Source organism: Nerophis lumbriciformis, linkage group LG26, assembly GCF_033978685.3.
Source record: "Nerophis lumbriciformis linkage group LG26, RoL_Nlum_v2.1, whole genome shotgun sequence".
Taxonomy (NCBI): domain Eukaryota; kingdom Metazoa; phylum Chordata; class Actinopteri; order Syngnathiformes; family Syngnathidae; genus Nerophis; species Nerophis lumbriciformis.
This window is the reverse complement of record NC_084573.2, coordinates 39,150,210-39,172,500: the sequence shown is the minus strand read 5'-3', so window position 1 is coordinate 39,172,500 and position 22,291 is coordinate 39,150,210. Positions and strand designations below refer to the sequence as shown.

The 22,291-nt window shown below is 43.4% G+C and overlaps 1 protein-coding gene across 3 annotated transcripts in view; it reads right to left on the bottom strand.

Annotated features, from left to right (window-relative positions):
- The window catches only part of atp10d (ATPase phospholipid transporting 10D), a 75,575-nt gene that overhangs the window by 17,677 nt on the left and 35,607 nt on the right, over positions 1–22,291 (bottom strand). For 2 of the 3 annotated variants that reach the window (XM_061986902.1, XM_061986904.1), the window contains 7 exons: positions 17,263–17,515; positions 9,965–10,131; positions 9,521–9,691; positions 8,911–9,391; positions 6,899–7,005; positions 5,057–5,183; positions 389–573 (listed from right to left, as the gene is read on the bottom strand). In XM_061986902.1, coding sequence (XP_061842886.1) covers positions 389–573; positions 5,057–5,183; positions 6,899–7,005; positions 8,911–9,391; positions 9,521–9,691; positions 9,965–10,131; positions 17,263–17,515 — 1,491 coding nt within the window. The remainder of the gene's footprint in view (positions 1–388; positions 574–5,056; positions 5,184–6,898; positions 7,006–8,910; positions 9,392–9,520; positions 9,692–9,964; positions 10,132–17,262; positions 17,516–22,291) is intronic. The other variant, XM_061986903.1, reaches the window with a different exon arrangement.

Here is a 22,291-nt window from a genome sequence, read left to right as displayed (position 1 = left end):
CAGGGGGACACAGACCATTTTGGCGGCGCGATAGAATGTTCTATGCTGGACTGGTCTCAAAAATATATCTGCAAAGCTTTGCAAATATATTACAAAATACCTATTCTGTCTCTGGTGGTTTTTCAACTCAGCTTTAAGTGTCGTAAAGAGCTTGGGAGCGACTTGTGACTTGAATTGGTCCAAAACGCAACAGTGGCCAAATACTTCTGGCAATATAGTGTATCTTGCCCAGTGATATCTCCACACGGTGACTGGGAGGAACTAAGGACCACAACCACTCTACTGCTTGAGTCTAAATCCATTGGCGGAATCAGAGAGACTCGGTTGGAACGCCAATGCAGAATCCAAAGTGCTGACTTTAGTAAGCACACTCTGGAGTGCTCCTGACCTTGCTGTCACAGTTGGCGGTCAGAAGTTGGTCCTGGGGACATAGAAGTCTACAGGCGTAGGCGATGTTGATGGCTGTCTCTTGTTTGTCTCCAGTGAGGACCCACACTTTGATACCAGCCCTCTGAAGACTTTCAATGGTCTCCGGCACCTCCTCCTGTAGTCGGTCTACGATGCCTGTGGTCCCTGAAAGGTATGGAAACATGTTTCTTTTAGGTCTACACAGTTACCCTATGATACAAGTGGTAGGTTAGAGTACAATGTGCAAATATTAGCTCATTTGGAATTTGATGGCTGCAACATGTTTCAAAAAAGCTGGCACAAGTGGCAAAAAAAGAGTGATAAAGTTGAGGAATGCTCATCAAAGACTTATTCGGAACATCCCACAGGTGAACAGGCTAATTGGGAACAGGTGGGTGCCATGCAGGCCCGGCCCTAACCAATCTGGCGCCCTTGGCAAGATTTTAGGTGGCGCCCCCCCCACATCGGCAGTAAAGTGTATATACTCACAAGAACCCGAAGAGCTTTGTCTTTGACCTTTAATATATAAAGGGGTGGAAAAGTGACGATTACCTGCAGGGCAAACATTAGCTAACCAGAAGGCAATATAACAATGTAAACAAAAAACACCTGCTTAAAAGATCTAATACAAACATTTATATGCACGTACAACACTTAGAACTTTTAGCATATCAGTATGTGGAATTAAATGATGGAATGGATTAAGTAAAGAAGTTAAAAATTGTACTGATATGATCCAGTTTTAAGAGGTTGTTCAAAATAATAGTGCTTACAGAGTACAAAGAAGAAGAATTATGAGAAATACTTTCAACCTTATTTAAAATAAGATATTCTTCATCTCAGTATGTTAATAATGACTGAATTAATTAATTAATTACATATTACAAAACTGTTGTATACTAATTCATAGATGTTTTGGCATCTTGTGTTGATTTTTTGATGTGGTGACGTCCACAAAGAGTCATGATACGGGAAGGGAGGGGGCGCACCGTGCGGGGGGAGGAGGGGGGGCGTAATGTTGTAACAAATAATATTTCTATTAAATAGGCTTTACTTTGCATTTTAATTAACGTGGGATTATTTTTTGTATTTAGAAATAATAGTACCAACTTTTTTTTCTTTTCTTTTTTCTCCAACATTTGTGGCACTGGCGTGGCGCCCCCTGATGGACGGCGCCCTTAGCATTTGCCTATACGGCCTATGCCACGGGCCGGCCCTGGTGCCATGATTGGGTATAAAAACTGCTTCCGTGAAATGCTCAGTCATTCACAAACAAGGACCGGGGGCCGAGGGTCACCACTTTGTCAACAAATGCCTGAGCAAATTGTTTAAGAACAACATTCCTCGACAAGGAATTTTAGGGATTTCACCATCTACGCTCCGTAATATCATCAAAAGGTTCGGAGAATCCGGAGAAATCACTGCATGTAAGCCATGATATTATGCACCTTAGATCCCTCAGGCAGTACTGCATCAAAAAGCCACATCAATGTGTAAAGGATATCACCACATGGGCTCAGGAACACTTCAGAAAACCACTGTCAATAGCTACAGTTGATCGCTACATCTGTAAGTGCAAGTTAAAACTCTTTCTATGCAAAGCGAAAACCATTTATCAACAACACCCAGAAAAGCCGCCGGCTTCGCTGGGCCTGAGCTCATCTAAGATGGACTGATGCAAAGTGGAAAAGTGTTCTGTGGTCTGACGAGTCCACATTTCAAATTGGTTTTGGAAACTGTGGACCAAAGAGGAAAAGAACCACCCGGACTGTTCTAGGGTGAAAGTGTAAAAGGCAGCATGTGTGATGGTATGGGGGTGTATTAGTGCCCAAGACATGGGTAACTTACACATCTGTGAAGGCACCATTAATGCTGAAAGGTACATACAGCTTTTGGAACAACATATGTTGCCATCCAAGCAACGTTATCATGGACGCCCCTGCTTATTTCAGCCAAGCCATGTGTTACAACAGCGTGGCTTCATAGTAAAAGAGTGCAGGTACTAGACTGGCCTGCCTGTAGTCCAGACATTGGCTAAAATATGAGAAGGGAGAGTGTTGAACAACTTAAGCTGTACATCAAGCAAGAATGGGAAAGAATTCCACTTCAAAAATGTGTCTCCTCAGTTCCCAAACCTTTACTGAGTGTTGTTAAAAGGAAAGGCCATGTAACACACTGGCAAAAATGCCTTTTTTGCAATGTGTTGCTGCCATTAAATTCTAACTTCATGATTATTTGCAACAAAGTTTGTCAGTGTGAACATGAAATATCTTGTCTTTGCAGTCTATTCAATTGAATATAAGTTGAAAATGATTTGTTGTATTCTCTTTTTACTTACCATTTACACCAGTGGTCCCCAACCTTTTTGCAACTGCGGACCGGTAAACGCTTGAAAATTTGTCCCCGTGGACCGGTGGTGAGAGGGGGGGGTATGGTATTTTTTGTTTTTGGTTTTTTTTTGCCATAAAATAATACAATCATGTGTGCTTACGGACTGTATCCCTTGCAGACTGTATTGATATATATTGATATATAATGTAGGAACCTACCAGAATATTAATAACAGAAAGAAACAACCCTTTTGTGTGAGTGAGTGTGAATGAGTGTAAATGAGGGAGGGAGGTTTTTTGGGTTGGTGCACTAATTGTAAGTGTATCTTGTGTTTTTTATGTTGATTTAATAAAAATAAAAAAAAATAAAAAATAAAAATATATATATATATATATTAGAGATGCGCGGTTTGCGGACACAACCGCGGAGTCCGCGGATGATCCGCGGATCGGGCGGTTGAAATAAAAAAAAATTAGATTTTATCCGCGGGTCGGGTCGGGCGGTTGAAATAAAAAAAAATTAGATTTTAAATAGATTCAGGCGGGTGGCAGTTAAACCAATTGGTAAATATATATACATAGTTAAATGTTGTTACCCACATACGAAAAACGAGCAGGCACCTGCAGCATATGTCACAACAGAAGAAAAAAAAGAAGAGATGGACACTTTTACGGAGCGGAGAAGGGACGCCTCGCCGGGGTCCGGGACCGAGGCCCCTTCCCCCGAGAGGGCCCCACCGGGAGCCGTAGCTGAGGCGATCCGCGAGAAGGGCCCGACGCACGTCCAGGGTCACCACCGCGCCCACCGCACCGACACCCCGCCTCGTCCGCCTTCGCCGCGGCCGGCGTCACGCGCAGCAGGTAAGCAGCTTACCTGCCCGCCACCCCCGTGGCCGGGGGCTCGTAACAGGGGTCACTCCGCGCGCTCCGCCCGCGCAGCTTACCTGCCCGCCACCCCCGTTGCCGGGGGCGCGTAACAGGGGTCACTCCCAGCGCAGTGTGCTCACGAAAGGGGTGGGGCTCACCCTGGTTGATATAGACAGCAGCTAGGACGGTGGCCATGGAAGTTGGAACCCGCTAAGGAGTGTGTAACAACCCACCTGCCGAATCAACTAGCCCTGAAAATGGATGGCGCTGGAGCGTCGGGCCCATATACCCGGCCGTCGCCGGCAGCGAGACGCGCTTGGAGGTGCGCTCAGCGCGGCTCCCATATGATTGCGCACTGGTGTGCGTCTGGGTCGTGACAGCGTGGCACGCGAATGTCTGTGCTGCATTGGATCAGTCTCCTTTCTTTAACAGGCAAAAGCTTTATAACCTCACTAATGCCTTGCATCGTCTATATTAGCTATATAACAACGGGCGGGTGCGGGCGGATGCGGTTCTGATCAAATGTTAGATCGGGTGGATGGCGGATGGTTGACGACTTTCTGATGCGGTTGCGGATGAAATAATTGCCTATCCGCGCATCTCTAATATATATGTATATATATATATATATATATATATATATTGGTTGGTGCACTAATTGTAAGTGTATCTTGTTTTTTATGTTGATTTAATTAAAAAAAAAAAATAAATAAATAAATATATATATATATATATTTTTTTTCTTTCTTTTTTTTTTCTTTCGGTGCACTAATTGTAAGTGTATCTTGTTTTTTATGTTGATTTAATAAAAAATAAAAAAAATAAAATAAATATATATATATATATATATATATATATATATATATATATATATATATATATATATATATATATATATAAAAAAAAATATATATATATATATATATATTTTTTTTTATTAAATCAACATAAAAAACAAGATACACTTACAATTAGTGTATTAAATCAACATAAAAAACAAGATACACTTACAATTACAACTTACAATTATATTATATATATATATATATATATATATATATATATATATATTTTTTTTTTTTAAATTAAATCAACATAAAAAACAAGATACAATTAGTGCACCAACCCAAAAAACCTCCCTCCCTCATTCACACTCATTCACACAAAAGGGTTGTTTCTTTCTGTTATTAATATAATTTAAAAAAAAAAAAAAAATATATATATATATATATATATATATATATATATATATATATATATATATATATATATATATATATATATATATATATATATATTTTAAATTGTTTTTATTTCTTGTGCGGCCCGGTACCAATCGATCCATGGCCCGGTGGTTGGGGACCACTGATTTACACAACGTGACAACTTCACTGCTTTTGGCTTTTGTAGGACATATCAGTTCCCATACTTGATCCATGAGTGACACCTACCCAAAAGAGTGAGGTTGGTCTCCAGTCTTTGGGCTGAATCAAGTAGCAGCTCCTCTCGGTTCTCAATGCTACTCTCTGCCAGCAAATGTTTCCTTAGCCACGCCTCATATTCCTCTTCTTCTAGCACCTTGGACACAGAGACCAGGATTTAACTGCCTCATTACTACCCAGGTAAGAAAACAGATAGAGAGATACCAATAAAATAGGAAGCCATATGAGTTGGGAAATTGTGTTAGATGTAAATATAAACGGAATACAATGATTTGCAAATCATTTTCACCCCATATTCAGTTGAATATGCTACAAAGACAACATATTTGACGTTCAAACTCATAAACATTTTTTTTTGTTGCAAATAATCATTAACTTTAGAATTTGATGGCAGCAACACGTGACAAAGAAGTTGGGAAAGGTGGCAATAAATACTGATAAAGTTGAGGAATGCTCATCAAAGACTTATTTGGAACATCCCACAGGTGTGCAGGCTAATTGGGAACAGGTGGGTGCCATGATTGGGTATAAAAGTAGATTCCATGAAATGCTCAGTCATTCACAAACAAGGATGGGGCGAGGGTCACCACTTTGTCGACAAATGCGTGAGCAAATTGTTGAACAGTTTAAGAAAAACCTTTCTCAACCAGCTATTGCAAGGAATTTAGGGATTTCACCATCTACGCTCCGTAATATCATCAAAGGGTTCAGAGAATCTGGAGAAATCACTGCACGTAAGCAGCTAAGCCCGTGACCTTCGATCCCTCAGGCTGTACTGCATCAACAAGTGACATCAGTGTGTAAAGGATATCACCACATGGGCTCAGGAACACTTCAGAAACCCACTGTCAGTAACTACAGTTGGTCGCTACATCTGTAAGTGCAAGTTAAAACTCTACTATGCAAGGCAAAAACCGTTTATCAACAACACCCAAAAACGCCGTCGGCTTCGCTGGGCCTGAGCTCATCTAAGATGGACTGATGCAAAGTGGAAAAGTGTTCTGTGGTCTGACGAGTCCACATTTCAAATTGTTTTTGGAAATATTCAACATAGTGTCATCCGGACCAAAGGGGAAGCGAACCATCCAGAGTGTTTTAACGCAAAGTGTAAAAGGCAGCATGTGTGATGGTATGGGGGTGTATTAGTGCCCAAAGCATGGGTAACTTACACATCTGTGAAGGCACCATTAATGCTGAAAGGTACATACAGCTTTTGGAACAACATATGCTGCCGTCTTTTTCATGGACGCCCCTGCTTATTTCAGCAAGACAATGCCAAGCCACATTCAGCACGTGTTACAACAGCGTGACTTCGTTAAAAAATTGTGCGGGTACTTTCCTGGCCCGCCTGCGGTCCAGACCTGTCTCCCATCGAAAATGTGTGGCGCATTATGAAGCGGAGACCCCGGACTGTTGAACGACTGAAGCTCTACATAAAACAAGAATGGGAAAGAATTCCATTTTCAAAGCTTCAACAATTAGTTTCCTCAGTTCCCAATCGTTTATTGAGTGTTGTTAAAAGAAAAGGTGATGTAACACAACTACTTTGTCACGTGTTGCAGCCATGAAATTCTAAGTTAATTATTATTTGCAAAAAAATAAATAAAGTTTATGAGTTTGAACATCAAATATGTTGTCTTTGTAGCATATTCAACTGAATATGGCTTGAAAAGGATTTGCAAATCATTGTATTCCGTTTATATTTACATCTAACACAATTTCCCAACTCATATGGAAACAGGGTTTGTATCAAAGCACAATGTTTCGTATAGAAAGTATGACCTAGTTAAAAAGCGTACTCACAATGGATGGTAAATTGTCCATCTAGAAAATAGGCCACACTCGAGTTACCTTTTTAGCAATGCAGAGAGTACGCAGGCCTTCTCGAGCATAGCTGTCTAAATGCTTCTGGGTTCGCTCTCTAATGTGACTATAGCTCTCCGGAGTCTGTTCCGCACCTGCACAAGACACAACAAAGAACAATCTATTTGAGTCTTACTGGCTGCTTTCATTTGAACTTAATGGCTCCTGGTTTTTCAGCAATTGAACATGCAAAAATGAGCAAAAAAACCCACACCTTTTAAAGATGTTTTAGTGTTTAAAGAATTGAAAAATGATCAACAGAGTTGACATAAATACATACCGCATTCATCCAAATGAATCACTTTGTTTTAATACAAATACTTTGCCGTCAGCGGAGAAAATTCCATAAGCCGCAAAGTTCAAAGTGTCGGGGAAAAAGTAGCGGCTTATATTCTGGAACGTACGGTAACAGCTTCCAACAAGGTGTCCATATATTTTCCACCAATGTCAAGGCCCCGGGGGTGGATGAGATCCGCCCGGAGTTCCTTAAGGCTCTGGATGCTGTGGGGCTGTCTTGGTTGACAAGACTCTGCAGCATCGCGTGGACATCGGGGGCGGTACCTCTGGATTGGCAGACCGGGGTGGTGGTTCCTCTCTTTAAGAAGGGGAACCGGAGGGTGTGTTCTAACTATCGTGGGATCACACTCCTCAGCCTTCCCGGTAAGGTCTATTCAGGTGTACTGGAGAGGAGGCTACGCCGGATAGTCCAACCTCGGATTCAGGAGGAACAGTGTGGTTTTGGTCCTGGTCGTGGAACTGTGGACCAGCTCTATACTCTGGGCAGGGTCCTTGAGGGTGCATGGGAGTTTGCCCAACCAGTCTACATGTGCTTTGTGGACTTGGAGAAGGCATTCAACCGTGTCCCTCGGGAAGTCCTGTGGGGAGTGCTTAGAGAGTACGGGGTATCAGACTGTCTGATTGTGGCAGTCCGCTCCCTGTATGATCAGTGCCAGAGCTTGGTCCGCATGGCCGGCAGTAAGTCGGACACATTTCCAGTGAGGGTTGGACTCCGCCAAGGCTGCCCTTTGTCACCCATTCTGTTCATAACTTTTATGGACAGAATTTCTAGGCGCAGTCAAGGCGTTGAGGGGATCCGGTTTGGTGGCTGCAGGATTAGGTCACTGCTTTTTGCAGATGATGTGGTCCTGATGGCTTCATCTGGCCAGGATCTTCAGCTCTCGCTGGATCGGTTCGCAGCCGAGTGTGAAGCGACTGGGATGAGAATCAGCACCTCCAAGTCCGAGTCCATGGTTCTCGCCCAGAAAAGGGTGGAATGCCATCTTCGGGTTGGGGAGGAGACCCTGCCCCAAGTGGAGGAGTTCAAGTACCTCGGAGTCTTGTTCACGAATGAGGGAAGAGTGGATGGTGAGATCGAGAGGCGGATCGGTGCGGCATCTTCAGTAATGCGGACGCTGTATCGATCCGTTGTGGTGAAGAAGGAGCTGAGCCGGAAGGCAAAGCTCTCAATTTACCGGTCGATCTACGTTCCCATCCTCACCTATGGTCATGAGCTTTGGGTTATGACCGAAAGGACAAGATCACGGGTACAAGCGGCCGAAATGAGTTTCCTCCGCCGGGTGGCAGGGCTCTCCCTTAGAGATAGGGTGAGAAGCTCTGTCATCCGGGAGGACCTCAAAGTAAAGCCGCTGCTCCTCCACATCGAGAGGAGCCAGATGAGGTGGTTCGGGCATCTGGTCAGGATGCCACCCGAACGCCTCCCTAGGGAGGTGTTTAGGGCACGTCCGACCGGTAGGAGGCCGCGAGGAAGACCCAGGACACGTTGGGAAGACTATGTCTCCCGGCTGGCCTGGGAACGCCTCGGGATCCCCCAGGAGGAGCTGGACGAAGTGGCTGGGGAGAGGGAAGTCTGGGCTTCCCTGCTTAGGCTGCTGCCCCCGCGACCCGACCTCGGATAAGCGGAAGAAGATGGATGGATGGTCATGTCCCATTACACCCCTATCAGTCAGGCGAACTTGCTTTTATTCCCACTCAGTATTTACCTTTTGGTGTCTCAGCAAGGTCCATGATGACGGAATCCGCGCCCTTGGTGTAGACCACCACCTGTCCCGTGACAGGATGGCGGACGACCACCGACATCCTCTTCCTGTTGGAATCAAAGGGCAGGGTGTGAAGTAGTTGGACAGCCCGGGTGCCCAGTCCAGGCATGTTGACAGTAAGGCCATCTGTAGATCGTCCTCGCAGTGTACAGTGGTATGCTCGAGCCGCATGGACCAGAGCAGCTTCGTCCGGACTCTCCGCCTCGTATCGCAGTTCGTCATCTGTGTCATTCTCAGAAGCACCTTCCCTAATCATGTTCATAGCCTCGTCCTCCACTGGCTTTACAATGGAACCCTCTGTCGTCTGACCAACAGGGGCTGAGACTTTGAAGGTGTTCTGTGTGAAAACTCTATCTGAGCACCCAGGATTTCCTCCCGTTTTGATTTGGTCCACAGACTTCACAGGTGCTTGTGCTTCAGATACCTGTAGTGGATATGAAGAGGTTCATGTCATGATAGAAAGACCATGGACCACCAAATGTTTGGTTTATCGTGGTAACGGAGTTGTCCTCAGTATTTGATTCATTCACATTTGCAGAGGTCAGAGACTTACGGTGTGTCTGGGAGAGGATACCACCACAGTGTTGCAAACAGCCAGCGCCAGGAAAAAGTCTGTGACATAGGTGAGTTCTCGGCTCGGAGAACTACCACCAAGAGGCAGCGTAGGAGGACAAAGCCAGCTCAGTTTCTTCATCAGCTCAGGGTCTGGTATCACCTCCTTTATCTATTGGAAAAGATACAGGAACCAGAAGTATTTCTTTACCATGGACAAGAAACACAAACAGGATTTTGTTGGTAGGTCGGCAATAAAGATGTAAGTTTAATTGTGGTAATCATGGGTGGGATATTAATAAGTAAGGTTCTGCATCAGATGTTCGAAGATGATTCATTGAAGATTGACAAAGAGAGCATCTGGAAGAAAGGTCTATAAATAGGAGCATAACGGTACATGTGAACGCATTTCTTCAATAGACTGTCTGATTGCTGCGTAACTAACCATTTGGTTGGAGAAGGCACCAGTGGCTGGAAAGAAGTGGTTGGAAGGTTCCTCCCACTCAGCTGGGAGTGTGGAAGGTTCCTCCCACTGTGTGGGCAGACATGCTGAGTGGCAGTTGTTGCTCAGGGATTCACTCTTCTCTTCCTCATACATCTTGAGTCTTCGTGCTGACACAGAAACACAGAAAGGTAACACATGAGCACCATGCTAATGTAACAGTAAGGGAAACACTGACTGAACACCTTTCTGTGTTCTGGTGGCCCTCAAGCAGGCCCGGCCCTAACCAATCCGGCGCCCTAGGCAAGATTTTAGGTGGCGCCCCCCCACATCGGCAGTGAAGTGTATATACTCACAAGAACCCGAATAGCTTTGTCTTTGACCTTTTTTTTTTTACTTACAACTATACCTAATATATAAAGGGGTGGAAAAGTGACTATTACCTGCAGGGCAAACATTAGCTAACCAGAAGGCAATAACAATGTAAACAAAAAACACCTGCTTAAAAGATCTAATACAAATGTCCCTGAGGAATGTAAGGTGGGAGTACTGTAATTACCTAACGTTACATTATTATTTTCCATAACAATTTAGCCCCCTCCACAATATTAACCCGACGTTAAAACAGAACTAGCTATTTATTGATTAGCAATTGCCGAATCATGTAACATTAGCTTAATGCTAAAAAGCCAGGTTACTATCACATTCTGTAACAGACAAATAATTTCATAATTTTTCTACTCCTCTTCTTTTCTCTTTTTTCTTCCCTGGGCACCTGACAGTTTTGGCCGTTTTGACATCTTGTGTTGATTTTTTGATGTGGTGACGTCCAAAAAGAGTCATGATACGGGAAGGGAGGGGGCGCACCGTGCGGGGGGCGTAATGTTGTAACAAATAATATTTCTATTAAATAGGCTTTACTTTGCATTTTAATTAACGTGGGATTATTTTTTGTATTTAGAAATAATAGTACCAACTTTTTTTTTTTTTTTTCTCCAACATTTGTGGCACTGGCGTGGCGCCCCCTGATGGACGGCGCCCTTAGCATTTGCCTATACGGCCTATGCCACGGGCCGGCCCTGCCCTCAAACGTAATAAATGTTACAACTTTCACTTGTCAGTTTGGTGCTTTGACAAAAAAGCCTTCATATTGCCGCTAAATATTCCATGATTTTTTTTTTAGCTAAAACTAAAAACTGCTTATCTCTGGCCGAGAGTTGGTGGGCGGCCGTTGATGGAGTCGGCTCTCTCGGTTGCTTTGTTGGGTCTGCTCCTGTCTCGGGCCATGCTCCCCCCACACCAGCAGACGATGGCGTGGAATAGAGATGCGCGGTTTGCGGACACAACCGCGGAGTCCGCGGATTATCCGCGGGTCGGGCGGTTGAAATAAAAAAAAATTAGATTTTAAATAGATTCAGGCGGGTGGCAGTTAAACCAATTGGTAAATATATATACATAGTTAAATGTTGTTACCCACATACGAAAAACGAGCAGGCACCTGCTGCATATGCCACAACAGAAGAAGAAAAAAAAAAGAGATGGACACTTTTACGGAGCGGAGAAGGGACGCCTCGCCGGGGTCCGGGACCGAGGCCCCTTCCCCCGAGAGGGCCCCACCGGGAGCCGTAGCTGAGGTGATCCGCGAGAAGGGCCCGACGCACGTCCAGGGTCACCACCGCGCCCACCGCACCGACACCCCGCCTCGTCCCCCTTCGCCGCGGCCGGCGTCACGCGCAGCAGGTAAGCAGCTTACCTGCCCGCCACCCCCGTGGCCGGGGGCTCGTAACAGGGGTCACTCCGCGCGCTCCGCCCGCGCAGCTTACCTGCCCGCCACCCCCGTTGCCGGGGGCGCGTAACAGGGGTCACTCCGCGCGCAGTGCGCTCACGAAAGGGGTGGGGCTCACCCTGGTGAGCCGAGTGGGCCACTTTTGGTAAGCAGAACTGGCGCTGCGGGATGAACCGAACGCCGGGTTAAGGCGCCCGATGCCGACGCTCATCAGACCCCAGAAAAGGTGTTGGTTGATATAGACAGCAGGACGGTGGCCATGGAAGTCGGAACCCGCTAAGGAGTGTGTAACAACCCACCTGCCGAATCAACTAGCCCTGAAAATGGATGGCGCTGGAGCGTCGGGCCCATACCCGGCCGTCGCCGGCAGCGAGAGCCGCGAGGGCTAGGCCGCGACGAGTAGGATGGCCGCCGCGGTGCGCGCTGAAGCCTCGGGCGCGAGCCCGGGTGGAGCCGCCACGGGTGCGAGGGACATCGCACCTCCACGCGCTTGGAGGTGCGCTCAGCGCGGCTCCCAGATGATTGCGCACTGGTGTGCGTCTGGGCCGTGACAGCGTGGCACGCATTGAATGTCTGTGCTGCATTGGATCAGTCTCCTTTCTTTAACAGGCAAAAGCTTTATAACCTCACTAATGCCTTGCATCGTCTATATTAGATATATAACAACGGGCGGGTGCGGTTTTGATTAAATGTTAGTTCGGGTGGGTGCGGATGGTTGACGACTTTTGTGATGCGGTTGCGGATGAAATAATTGCCTATCCGCGCATCTCTAGCGTGGAACACCGCAGAGGCCACCACAGTGTTTTTGTTTTTTTGTTGTTGTTTTACTTTTGTGGCTGTGTGTAGAGAGAGGAGCCAGATGAGGTGGTTTGGGCATCTGGTCAGGATGCCACCCGAACGCCTCCCTAGGGAGGTGTTTAGGTCACATCCAACCGGCAGGAGGCCACGGGGAAGACCCAGGACACGTTGGGAAGACTATGTCTCCCAACTGGCCTGGGAACGCCTCGGGATCCCCCGGGAGGAGCTGGACCAAGTGGCTGGGGAGAAGAGAGTCTGGGCTTCTCTGCTTAGGCTGCTGCACCCGCGACCCCACCTCGGATAAGCGGAAGAAGATGGATGGATGGATGGATGGATGGATGTGTGTAGAAGTGTCTGGTTGCATCAGCTCTGCTCTTTTAATGTTTTTAATGTCCTTTGATGTTTCCCTCTTACACACATGTTTATGTGTGCTATGGCTAGGAGTTGTTTTTTGCCCTTGGCCTCAGTCTGGACCTCCTCTTCTCTCCAGGTGCCCAGGTTTAGACTGAATAATTTATTTTTTTCTCCCCTCCGTCCCCAGCGTTTACCTGTTTCTCACCTTTTTTTGTAAGGGGTGCCGGAAGTTGGCAGACCCGTCAGCGATCCTGTTCTGTCTCCCTGTAATGTTTGATCCTGTTCTGTCTCCCTGTAATGTTTGATCCTGTTCTGTCTCCCCTGTAATGTTTGATCCTGTTCTGTCTCCATGTAATGTTTGATCCTGTTCTGTCCTCCTGTAATGTTTGATCCGGTTCTGTCTCCCTGTAATGTTTGATCCGGTTCTGTCTCCCTGTAATGTTGGATCGGGTTATGTCTCACTTAAATGTTTGATGCTTTTCTGTCTCCCTGTAATGTTTGATCCAGTTCTGTCTCCCTGTAATGTTTGATGCTGTTCTGTCTCCCTGTAATGTTGGATCCTGTTCTGTCTCTCTGTAATGTTTGATCCGGTTCTGTCCCCCTGTAATGTTTCATCCTGTTCTGTCTCTCTGTAATGTTTGATCCTGTTCTGTCTCCCTGTAATGTTTGATCCTGTTCTGTCTCCCTGTAATGTTTGATCCTGTTCTGTCCTCCTGTAATATTTGATCCGGTTCTGTCTCCCTATAATGTTTGATCCGGTTCTGTCTCCCTGTAATGTTTGATGCTGTTCTGTCTCTCTGTAATGTTTGATCCTGTTCTGTCTCCCTGTAATGTTTGATCCTCCTGTTCTGTCTCCCTGTAATGTTTGATCCTGTTCTGTCTCCCTGTAATGTTTGATCCTGTTCTGTCTTCTTGTCATGTTTGATCATGTTCTTTCTCCCTGTCATGTTTTGTTATGTTTGATCCTGTTCTGTCTCCCTGTCATGTTTGATCCTGTTCTGTTTCCCTGTAATGTTTGATCCTGTTCTGTCTCCCTGTCATGTTTGATCCTGTTCTGTCTCCCCTGTCATGTTTGATCCTGTTCTGTTTCCCTGTAATGTTTGATCCTGTTCTGTCTCCCCTGTCATGATTGATCCTGTTCTGTTTCCCTGTAATGTTTGATCCTGTTCTGTCTCCCTGTAATGTTTGATCCGGTTCTGTCTCCCTGCAATGTTTGATCCAGTTCTGTCTCCCTGTAATGTTTGATCCTGTTCTGTCTCCCTGTAATGTTTGATCCGGTTCTGTCTCCCTGTAATGTTTGATCCGGTTTTGTCTCCCTGTCATGTTTGATCCTGTTCTTTCTCCCTGTCAAGTTTTGTCATGTTTGATCTTGTTCTGTCTCCCTGTAATGTTTGATCCTGTTCTGTCTCCCTGTAATGTTTGATCCTGTTCTGTCTCCCTGTAATGTTAGATCCTGTGCTGTCTCCCTGTAATGTTTGCTCCTGTTCTGTCTCCCTATAATGTTAGATCTTGTTCTGTCTCCCTGTAATGTTTGATACTGTTCTGTCTCCCTGTAATGTTTGATCCTGTTCTGTCTCCCTGTCATGTTTGATCCTGTTCTGTTTCCCTGTAATGTTTGATCCTGTTCTGTCTCCCTGTCATGTTTGATCCTGTTCTGTCTCCCCTGTCATGTTTGATCCTGTTCTGTTTCCCTGTAATGTTTGATCATGTTCTGTCTCTCTGTAATGTTTGATCCTGTTCCGTCTCCCTGTAATGTTTGATCCTGTTCTGTCTCCCTGTAATGTTTGATCCGGTTCTGTCTCCCTGTAATGTTTGATTCTCTTCTGTCTCCCTGTAATGTTTGATCCTGTTCTGTCTCCCTGTAATGTTTGATCCGGTTCCGTCTCCCTGTAATGTTAATCTGGTTCCGTCTCCCTGTAATGTTTGATCCGGTTATGTCTCCCTGTAATGTTTGATCCTGTTTTGTCTCCCTGTAATGTTTGATCCTGTTCTGTCTTCTTGTCATGTTTGATCCTGTTCTTTCTCCCTGTCATGTTTTGTTATGTTTGATCCTGTTCTGTCTCCCTGTCATGTTTGATCCTGTTCTGTCTCCCCTGTAATGTTTGATCCTGTTCTGTCTCCCTGTAATGTTTGATCCTGTTCTGTCTCCCTGTAATGTTTGATGCTGTTATGTCTCCTTGTAATGTTTGATCCTGTTCTGTCCTCCTGTAATATTTGATCCGGTTCTGTCTCCCTGTAATGTTTGATCCGGTTCTGTCTCCCTGTAATGTTGGATCCTGTTCTGTCTCTCTGTAATGTTTGATCCTGTTCTGTCTCCCTGTAATGTTTGATCCGGTTCTGTGTCCCTGTAATGTTTGATCCGGTTCTGTCTCCCTATAATGTTAGATCCGGTTCTGTCTCCCTGTAATGTTTGATCCTGTTCTGTCTCCCTGTAATGTTTGATCCTGTTCTGTCTCCCTGTAATGTTTGATCCGGTTCTGTCTCCTGTAATGTTTGATGCTGTTCTGTCTCTCTGTAATGTTTGATCCGGTTCTGTCCCCCTGTAATGTTTCATCCTGTTCTGTCTCTCTGTAATGTTTGATCCTGTTCTGTCTCCCTGTAATGTTTGATCCTGTTCTGTCTCCCTGTAATGTTTGATCCTGTTCTGTCCTCCTGTAATATTTGATCCGGTTCTGTCTCCCTATAATGTTTAATCCGGTTCTGTCTCCCTGTAATGTTTGATGCTGTTCTGTCTCTCTGTAATGTTTGATCCTGTTCTGTCTCCCTGTAATGTTTGGTCCTCCTGTTCTGTCTCCCTGTAATGTTTGATCCTGTTCTGTCTCCCTGTAATGTTTGATCCTGTTCTGTCTTCTTGTCATGTTTGATCATGTTCTTTCTCCCTGTCATGTTTTGTTATGTTTGATCCTGTTCTGTCTCCCTGTCATGTTTGATCCTGTTCTGTTTCCCTGTAATGTTTGATCCTGTTCTGTCTCCCTGTCATGTTTGATCCTGTTCTGTCTCCCCTGTCATGTTTGATCCTGTTCTGTTTCCCTGTAATGTTTGATCCTGTTCTGTCTCCCCTGTCATGTTTGATCCTGTTCTGATTCCCTGTAATGTTTGATCCTGTTCTGTCTCCCTGTAATGTTTGATCCGGTTCTGTCTCCCTGCAATGTTTGATCCAGTTCTGTCTCCCTGTAATGTTTGATCCTGTTCTGTCTCCCTGTAATGTTTGATCCGGTTCTGTCTCCCTGTAATGTTTGATCCGGTTTTGTCTCCCTGTCATGTTTGATCCGGTTTTGTCTCCCTGTCATGTTTGATCCTGTTCTTTCTCCCTGTCAAGTTTTGTCATGTTTGATCTTGTTCTGTCTCCCTGTAATGTTTGATCCTGTTCTGTCTCCCTGTCATGTTTGATCCTGTTCTGTCTCCCTGTAATGTTTGATCCTGTTCTCTCTCCCTGTCATGTTTGATCCTGTTCTGTCTCCCTGTAATGTTTGATCCTGTTCTGTCTCCCTGTAATGTTTGATCCTGTTATGTCTCCCTGTAATGTTTGATCCGGTTTTGTCTCCCTGTCATGTTTGTGTATATGTGTAAACAAATGAACACTGAAATTCAAGTATTTCTTTTATTTATATATACATATATATATATATATACTCAAATAAATATATACATATATAGCTAGAATTCACTGAAAGTCAAGTATTTCTTAGATATATATATATATATATATATATATATATATATATATATATGAAATACTTGACTTGGTGAATTCTAGCTGTAAATATACTCCTCCCCTCTTAACCACGCCCCTAACCACGCCCCCACCCCACCCCCGACCACGCCCACCCCCCACCTCCTGAAATCGGAGGTCTCAAGGTTGGCAAGTATGGTTGTAATGCACTTTTCCACCACTTGTGGCAGTAATGATGAGATTAAACAAACCAAAGTCCGGCGTTAAAAGTCATAGAAACGTTTCTTAAGCGCAAAAAAACCCACTAAATTGGTGAAGCTGTGTTTTCATTTGCACAGTTTATTTAGGAAACATATGATTAGTATTTATTATTAATTTTTTTCAGCACAACCTAGTTTGTAGATTGTAATAAATAATTGCAATAAATATGTACTTTTTTTTTTTTTTTTATCAGTTATTAGTCTTTATGATGATTTTTATTTAAAAAATATATAATTATTTTTTAGCACTGGGTAATTGTACGTAAATGTATTTTTCATCAGTTTTTATGAGTCCCTGCTTTTGCACTATATTTGATTCCTATCATGTGACAAGGCTGTAAACTGTACGAAGGTTAGATATAATAATTATTTAATAGATATAATGTGTTTAATACACACATTTTGTGAGTGTTATTGAAACAATATTTACCGTTCTCCACATGAGGATATTCGATCCCATAAATACTGCAACGGCAAAACACCATCTTGTTCTCGGTGAGAGTTCCGGTCTTGTCAGAGAACAAGTACTGGACCTGACCCAGGTTCTCGGTTATGTTGAGCGCGCGGCACTGGATCCTGCGGCGGGCGTGCTGGTCGTAGAGGAAAACATCATTCTGGATGAAGTAGATCTGGCCCAGCTTCACAATCTCAATGGACACGTAGAGAGAGATGGGAATCAGCACCTGTGGATCACATGACTTGGTTTGGAAAAAAACACACAAGGTATGGAAATAAAATACTGTATTGTAAATATATACAAATAATTACATTTACTCATCATGGGCTTGAATTTCTTATTCATTTTGGGCCTCTAATTCTTTAAATGAAAAGGATTGTGATGGAAATTACATCATAATTGAATTTCAAAAACAATTAATGGACGGTACCGACTTTGACGGCACATAAAATCCAAACCGGAGCAGTAATTAAAACTCTTTGGTCAACTTTTAATCAGAAGGGTTCAATCTTTCTCCTGTGCTAGTTTGAAGCCGACACGACAAACGCGCTCAGAGGAGATAATGTTTGAAAAAAAGGTGACCGGTTTTTACAAAACTTTTGTTTTGAAGGGGGAATTGTAAACTTCCTGTTCATTTTTGGCAGGGGGTTGTCAATCTATGAAATGTAGGTCTAAGTGAGACCTACATAGAGGTTTTTGTTTCATGTCTCTAAGACATTCCTACTGGAAATTACAAGCAGTTTTGTCTGAGTTTTCTTCCTCGGAGCAGTTGTGTCTGTGTTTTCTTCCTCGGGGGCGCTAGAGCGCAATTTTGAGTTTTGGGGTTGTTTTTTTTTTTTTTATTAGATCGCAATTTTTGCCAGTCCTGATGTGTGTGTCCAGTTTGGTGAGTTTTGAAGCATGTTAAGGGGGTCAAATTACAGCTCAAAGAGGCAAAAGTGACTGTTTTTACAAAACGTTTGTTTTGAAGGGGGAATTTGCCAACTTCCTGTTGATTTTTGCTGAAGGATGTCAATGTATGAAATCTAAGTCTAAGTCAGACCTACATAGAGGTTTTTGTTTCATGTCTCTACGACATTCCTACCGGAAGTTACAAGCATTTTGTCTGTGTTTTTTCCTAGGGGGCGCTAGAGCGCAATTTTGAGTTTTGGGGTTTGTTTTTTTATTAAATGGCAATTTTCGCCAGTCCTGATGTGTGTGTCAAATATGGTGAGGTTTGAAGCATGTTAAGGGGGTCAAATTACAGCTCAAAGAGGCGGCGGAAGAATAATAATAAAACCTTACAATTACAATAGGGTCCTCTGTCCCAAAGGGACATTGCGGTCCCTAATTAATGGACGGGACCGACTTTGACGGCACACAAAATCCAAACCGGAGCAGTAATTAAAACTCTTTGGTCAACTTTTAATCAGAAGGGTTCAATCTCTCTCCTGTGCTAGTTTGAAGCCGACACGACAAACGCGCTCAGAGGAGATAATGTTTGAAAAAAGGTGACCGGTTTTTACAAAACTTTTGTTTTGAAGGGGGAATTGCAAACTTCCTGTTGATTTTTGCCGGGGGTTGTCAATCTATGAAATGTAGGTCTAAGTGAGACCTACATAGAGGTTTTTGTTTCATGTCTCTACGACATTCCTACCGGAAGTTACAAGCAGTTTTGTCTGTGTTTTTTTCCTAGGGGGCGCTAGAGCACAATTTTGGTTTTTTTATTAGATGGCAATTTTCACCAGTCCTGATGTGTGTGTCAAATATGGTGAGTTTTGAAGCATGTTAAGGGGGTCAAATTACAGCTCAAAAGAGGCAAAAGTGACTGTTTTTACAAAACGTTTGTTTTGAAGGGGGAATTTGCCAACTTCCTGTTGATTTTTGCTGAAGGATGTCAATGTATGAAATCTAGGTCTAAGTCAGACCTACATAGAGGTTTTTGTTTCATGTCTCTACGACATTCCTACCGGAAGTTACAAGCAGTTTTGTATGTGTTTTTTCCTAGGGGGTGCTAGAGCACAATTTTGGTTTTTTTTATTAGATGGCAATTTTCACCAGTCCTGATGTGTGTGTCAAATATGGTGAGTTTTGAAGCATGTTAAGGGGGTCAAATTACAGCTCAAAAGAGGCAAAAGTGACTGTTTTTACAAAACGTTTGTTTTGAAGGGGGAATTTGCCAACTTCCTGTTGATTTTTGCTGAAGGATGTCAATGTATGAAATCTAAGTCTAAGTCAGACCTACATACAGGTTTTTGTTTCATGTCTCTACGACATTCCTACCGGAAGTTACAAGCAGTTTTGTCTGTGTTTTTTTCCTAGGGGGCGCTAGAGCACAATTTTGGTTTTTTTATTAGATGGCAATTTTCACCAGTCCTGATGTGTGTGTCAAATATGGTGAGTTTTAACGCATGTTAAGGGGGTCAAATTACAGCTCAAAGAGGCAAAAGTGACTGTTTTTACAAAACGTTTGTTTTGAAGGGGGAATTTGCCAACTTCCTGTTGATTTTTGCTGAAGGATGTCAATGTATGAAATCTAAGTCTAAGTCAGACCTACATACAGGTTTTTGTTTCATGTCTCTACGACATTCCTACCGGAAGTTACAAGCAGTTTTGTATGTGTTTTTTCCTAGGGGGCGCTAGAGCGCAATTTTGGGTTTTTTATTAGATGGCAATTTTCACCAGTCCTGATGTGTGTGTCAAATATGATGAGTTTTGAAGCATGTTAAGGGGGTCAAATTACAGCTCAAAGAGGCAAAAGTGACTGTTTTTACAAAACGTTTGTTTTGAAGGGGGAATTTGCCAACTTCCTGTTGATTTTTGCTGAAGGATGTCAATGTATGAAATCTAAGTCTAAGTCAGACCTACATAGAAGTTTTTGTTTCATGTCTCACGATATTCCTACTGGAAGTTACAAGCAGTTTTGTCTGTGTTTTTTCCTAGGGGGCGCTAGAGCGCAAATTTTGGTTTTTTTATTAGATGGCAATTTTCGCCAGTCCTGATGTGTGTGTCAAATATGGTGAGTTTTGAAGCATGTTAAGGGGGTCAAATTACAGCTCAAAGAGGCAAAAGTGACTGTTTTTACAAAACGTTTGTTTTGAAGGGGGAATTGTCAACTTCCTGTTGATTTTTGCTGAAGGATGTCAATGTATGAAATCTAAGTCTAAGTCAGACGTACATAGAGGTTTTTTGTTTCATGTCTCTACGACATTCCTACCGGAAGTTACAAGCAGTTTTGTATGTGTTTTTTCCTAGGGGGCGCTAGAGCACAATTTTGTTTTTTTTTATTAGATGGCAATTCTCACCAGTCCTGATGTGTGTGTCAAATATGGTGAGTTTTAAAGCATGTTAAGGGGGTCAAATTACAGCTCAAAGAGGCAAAAGTGACTGTTTTTACAAAACGTTTGTTTTGAAGGGGGAATTTGCCATCTTCCTGTTGATTTTTGCTGAAGGATGTCAATGTATTAAATCTAGGTCTAAGTCAGACCTACATAGAGGTTTTTGTTTCATGTCTCTACGACATTCGTACCGGAAGTTACAAGCAGTTTTGTCTGTGTTTTTTCCTAGGGGGCGCTAGAGCGCAGTTTTGGGTTTTTTATTAGATGGCAATTTTCATCAGTCCTGATGTGTGTGTCAAATATGTTGAGTTTTGAAGCATGTTAAGGGGGTCGAATTACAGCTCAAAGAGGCAAAAGTGACTGTTTTTACAAAACGTTTGTTTTGAAGGGGGAATTTGCCAACTTCCTGTTGATTTTTGCTGAAGGATGTCAATGTATGAAATCTAAGTCTAAGTCAGACCTACATAGAGGTTTTTGTTTCATGTCTCTACGACATTCCTACCGGAAGTTACAAGCATTTTGTCTGTGTTTTTTCCTAGGGGGCGCTAGAGCGCAATTTTGAGTTTTGGGGTTTGTTTTTTTATTAGATGGCAATTTTCGCCAGTCCTGATGTGTGTGTCAAATATGGTGAGTTTTGAAGCATGTTAAGGGGGTCAAATTACAGCTCAAAGAGGCGGCGGAATAATAATAATAAAACCTTACAATTACAATAGGGTCCTCTGTCCCAAAGGGACATTGCGGTCCCTAATTAATGGACGGGACCGACTTTGACGGCACACAAAATCCAAACCGGAGCAGTAATTAAAACTCTTTGGTCAACTTTTAATCAGAAGGGTTCAATCTCTCTCCTGTGCTAGTTTGAAGCCGACACGACAAACGCGCTCAGAGGAGATAATGTTTGAAAAAAGGTGACCGGTTTTTACAAAACTTTTGTTTTGAAGGGGGAATTGCAAACTTCCTGTTGATTTTTGCCGGGGGTTGTCAATCTATGAAATGTAGGTCTAAGTGAGACCTACATAGAGGTTTTTGTTTCATGTCTCTAAGACATTCCTACTGGAAATTACAAGCAGTTTTGTCTGAGTTTTCTTCCTCGGAGCAGTTGTGTCTGTGTTTTCTTCCTAGGGGGCGCTAGAGCGCAATTTTGAGTTTTTTTTTTTTTTATTAGATCGCAATTTTTGCCAGTCCTGATGTGTGTGTCCAGTTTGGTGAGTTTTGAAGCATGTTAAGGGGGTCAAATTACAGCTCAAAGAGGCAAAAGTGACTGTTTTTACAAAACGTTTGTTTTGAAGGGGGAATTTGCCAACTTCCTGTTGATTTTTGCTGAAGGATGTCAATGTATGAAATCTAAGTCTAAGTCAGACCTACATAGTGGTTTTTGTTTCATGTCTCTAAGACATTCCTACTGGAAATTACAAGCAGTTTTGTCTGAGTTTTCTACCTCGGAGCAGTTGTGTCTGTGTTTTCTTCCTCGGGGGCGCTAGAGCGCAATTTTGAGTTTTGGGGTTGGTTTTTTTTTTATTAGATCGCAATTTTTGCCAGTCCTGATGTGTGTGTCCAGTTTGGTGAGTTTTGAAGCATGTTAAGGGGGTCAAATTACAGCTCAAAGAGGCAAAAGTGACTGTTTTTACAAAACGTTTGTTTTGAAGGGGGAATTTGCCAACTTCCTGTTGATTTTTGCTGAAGGA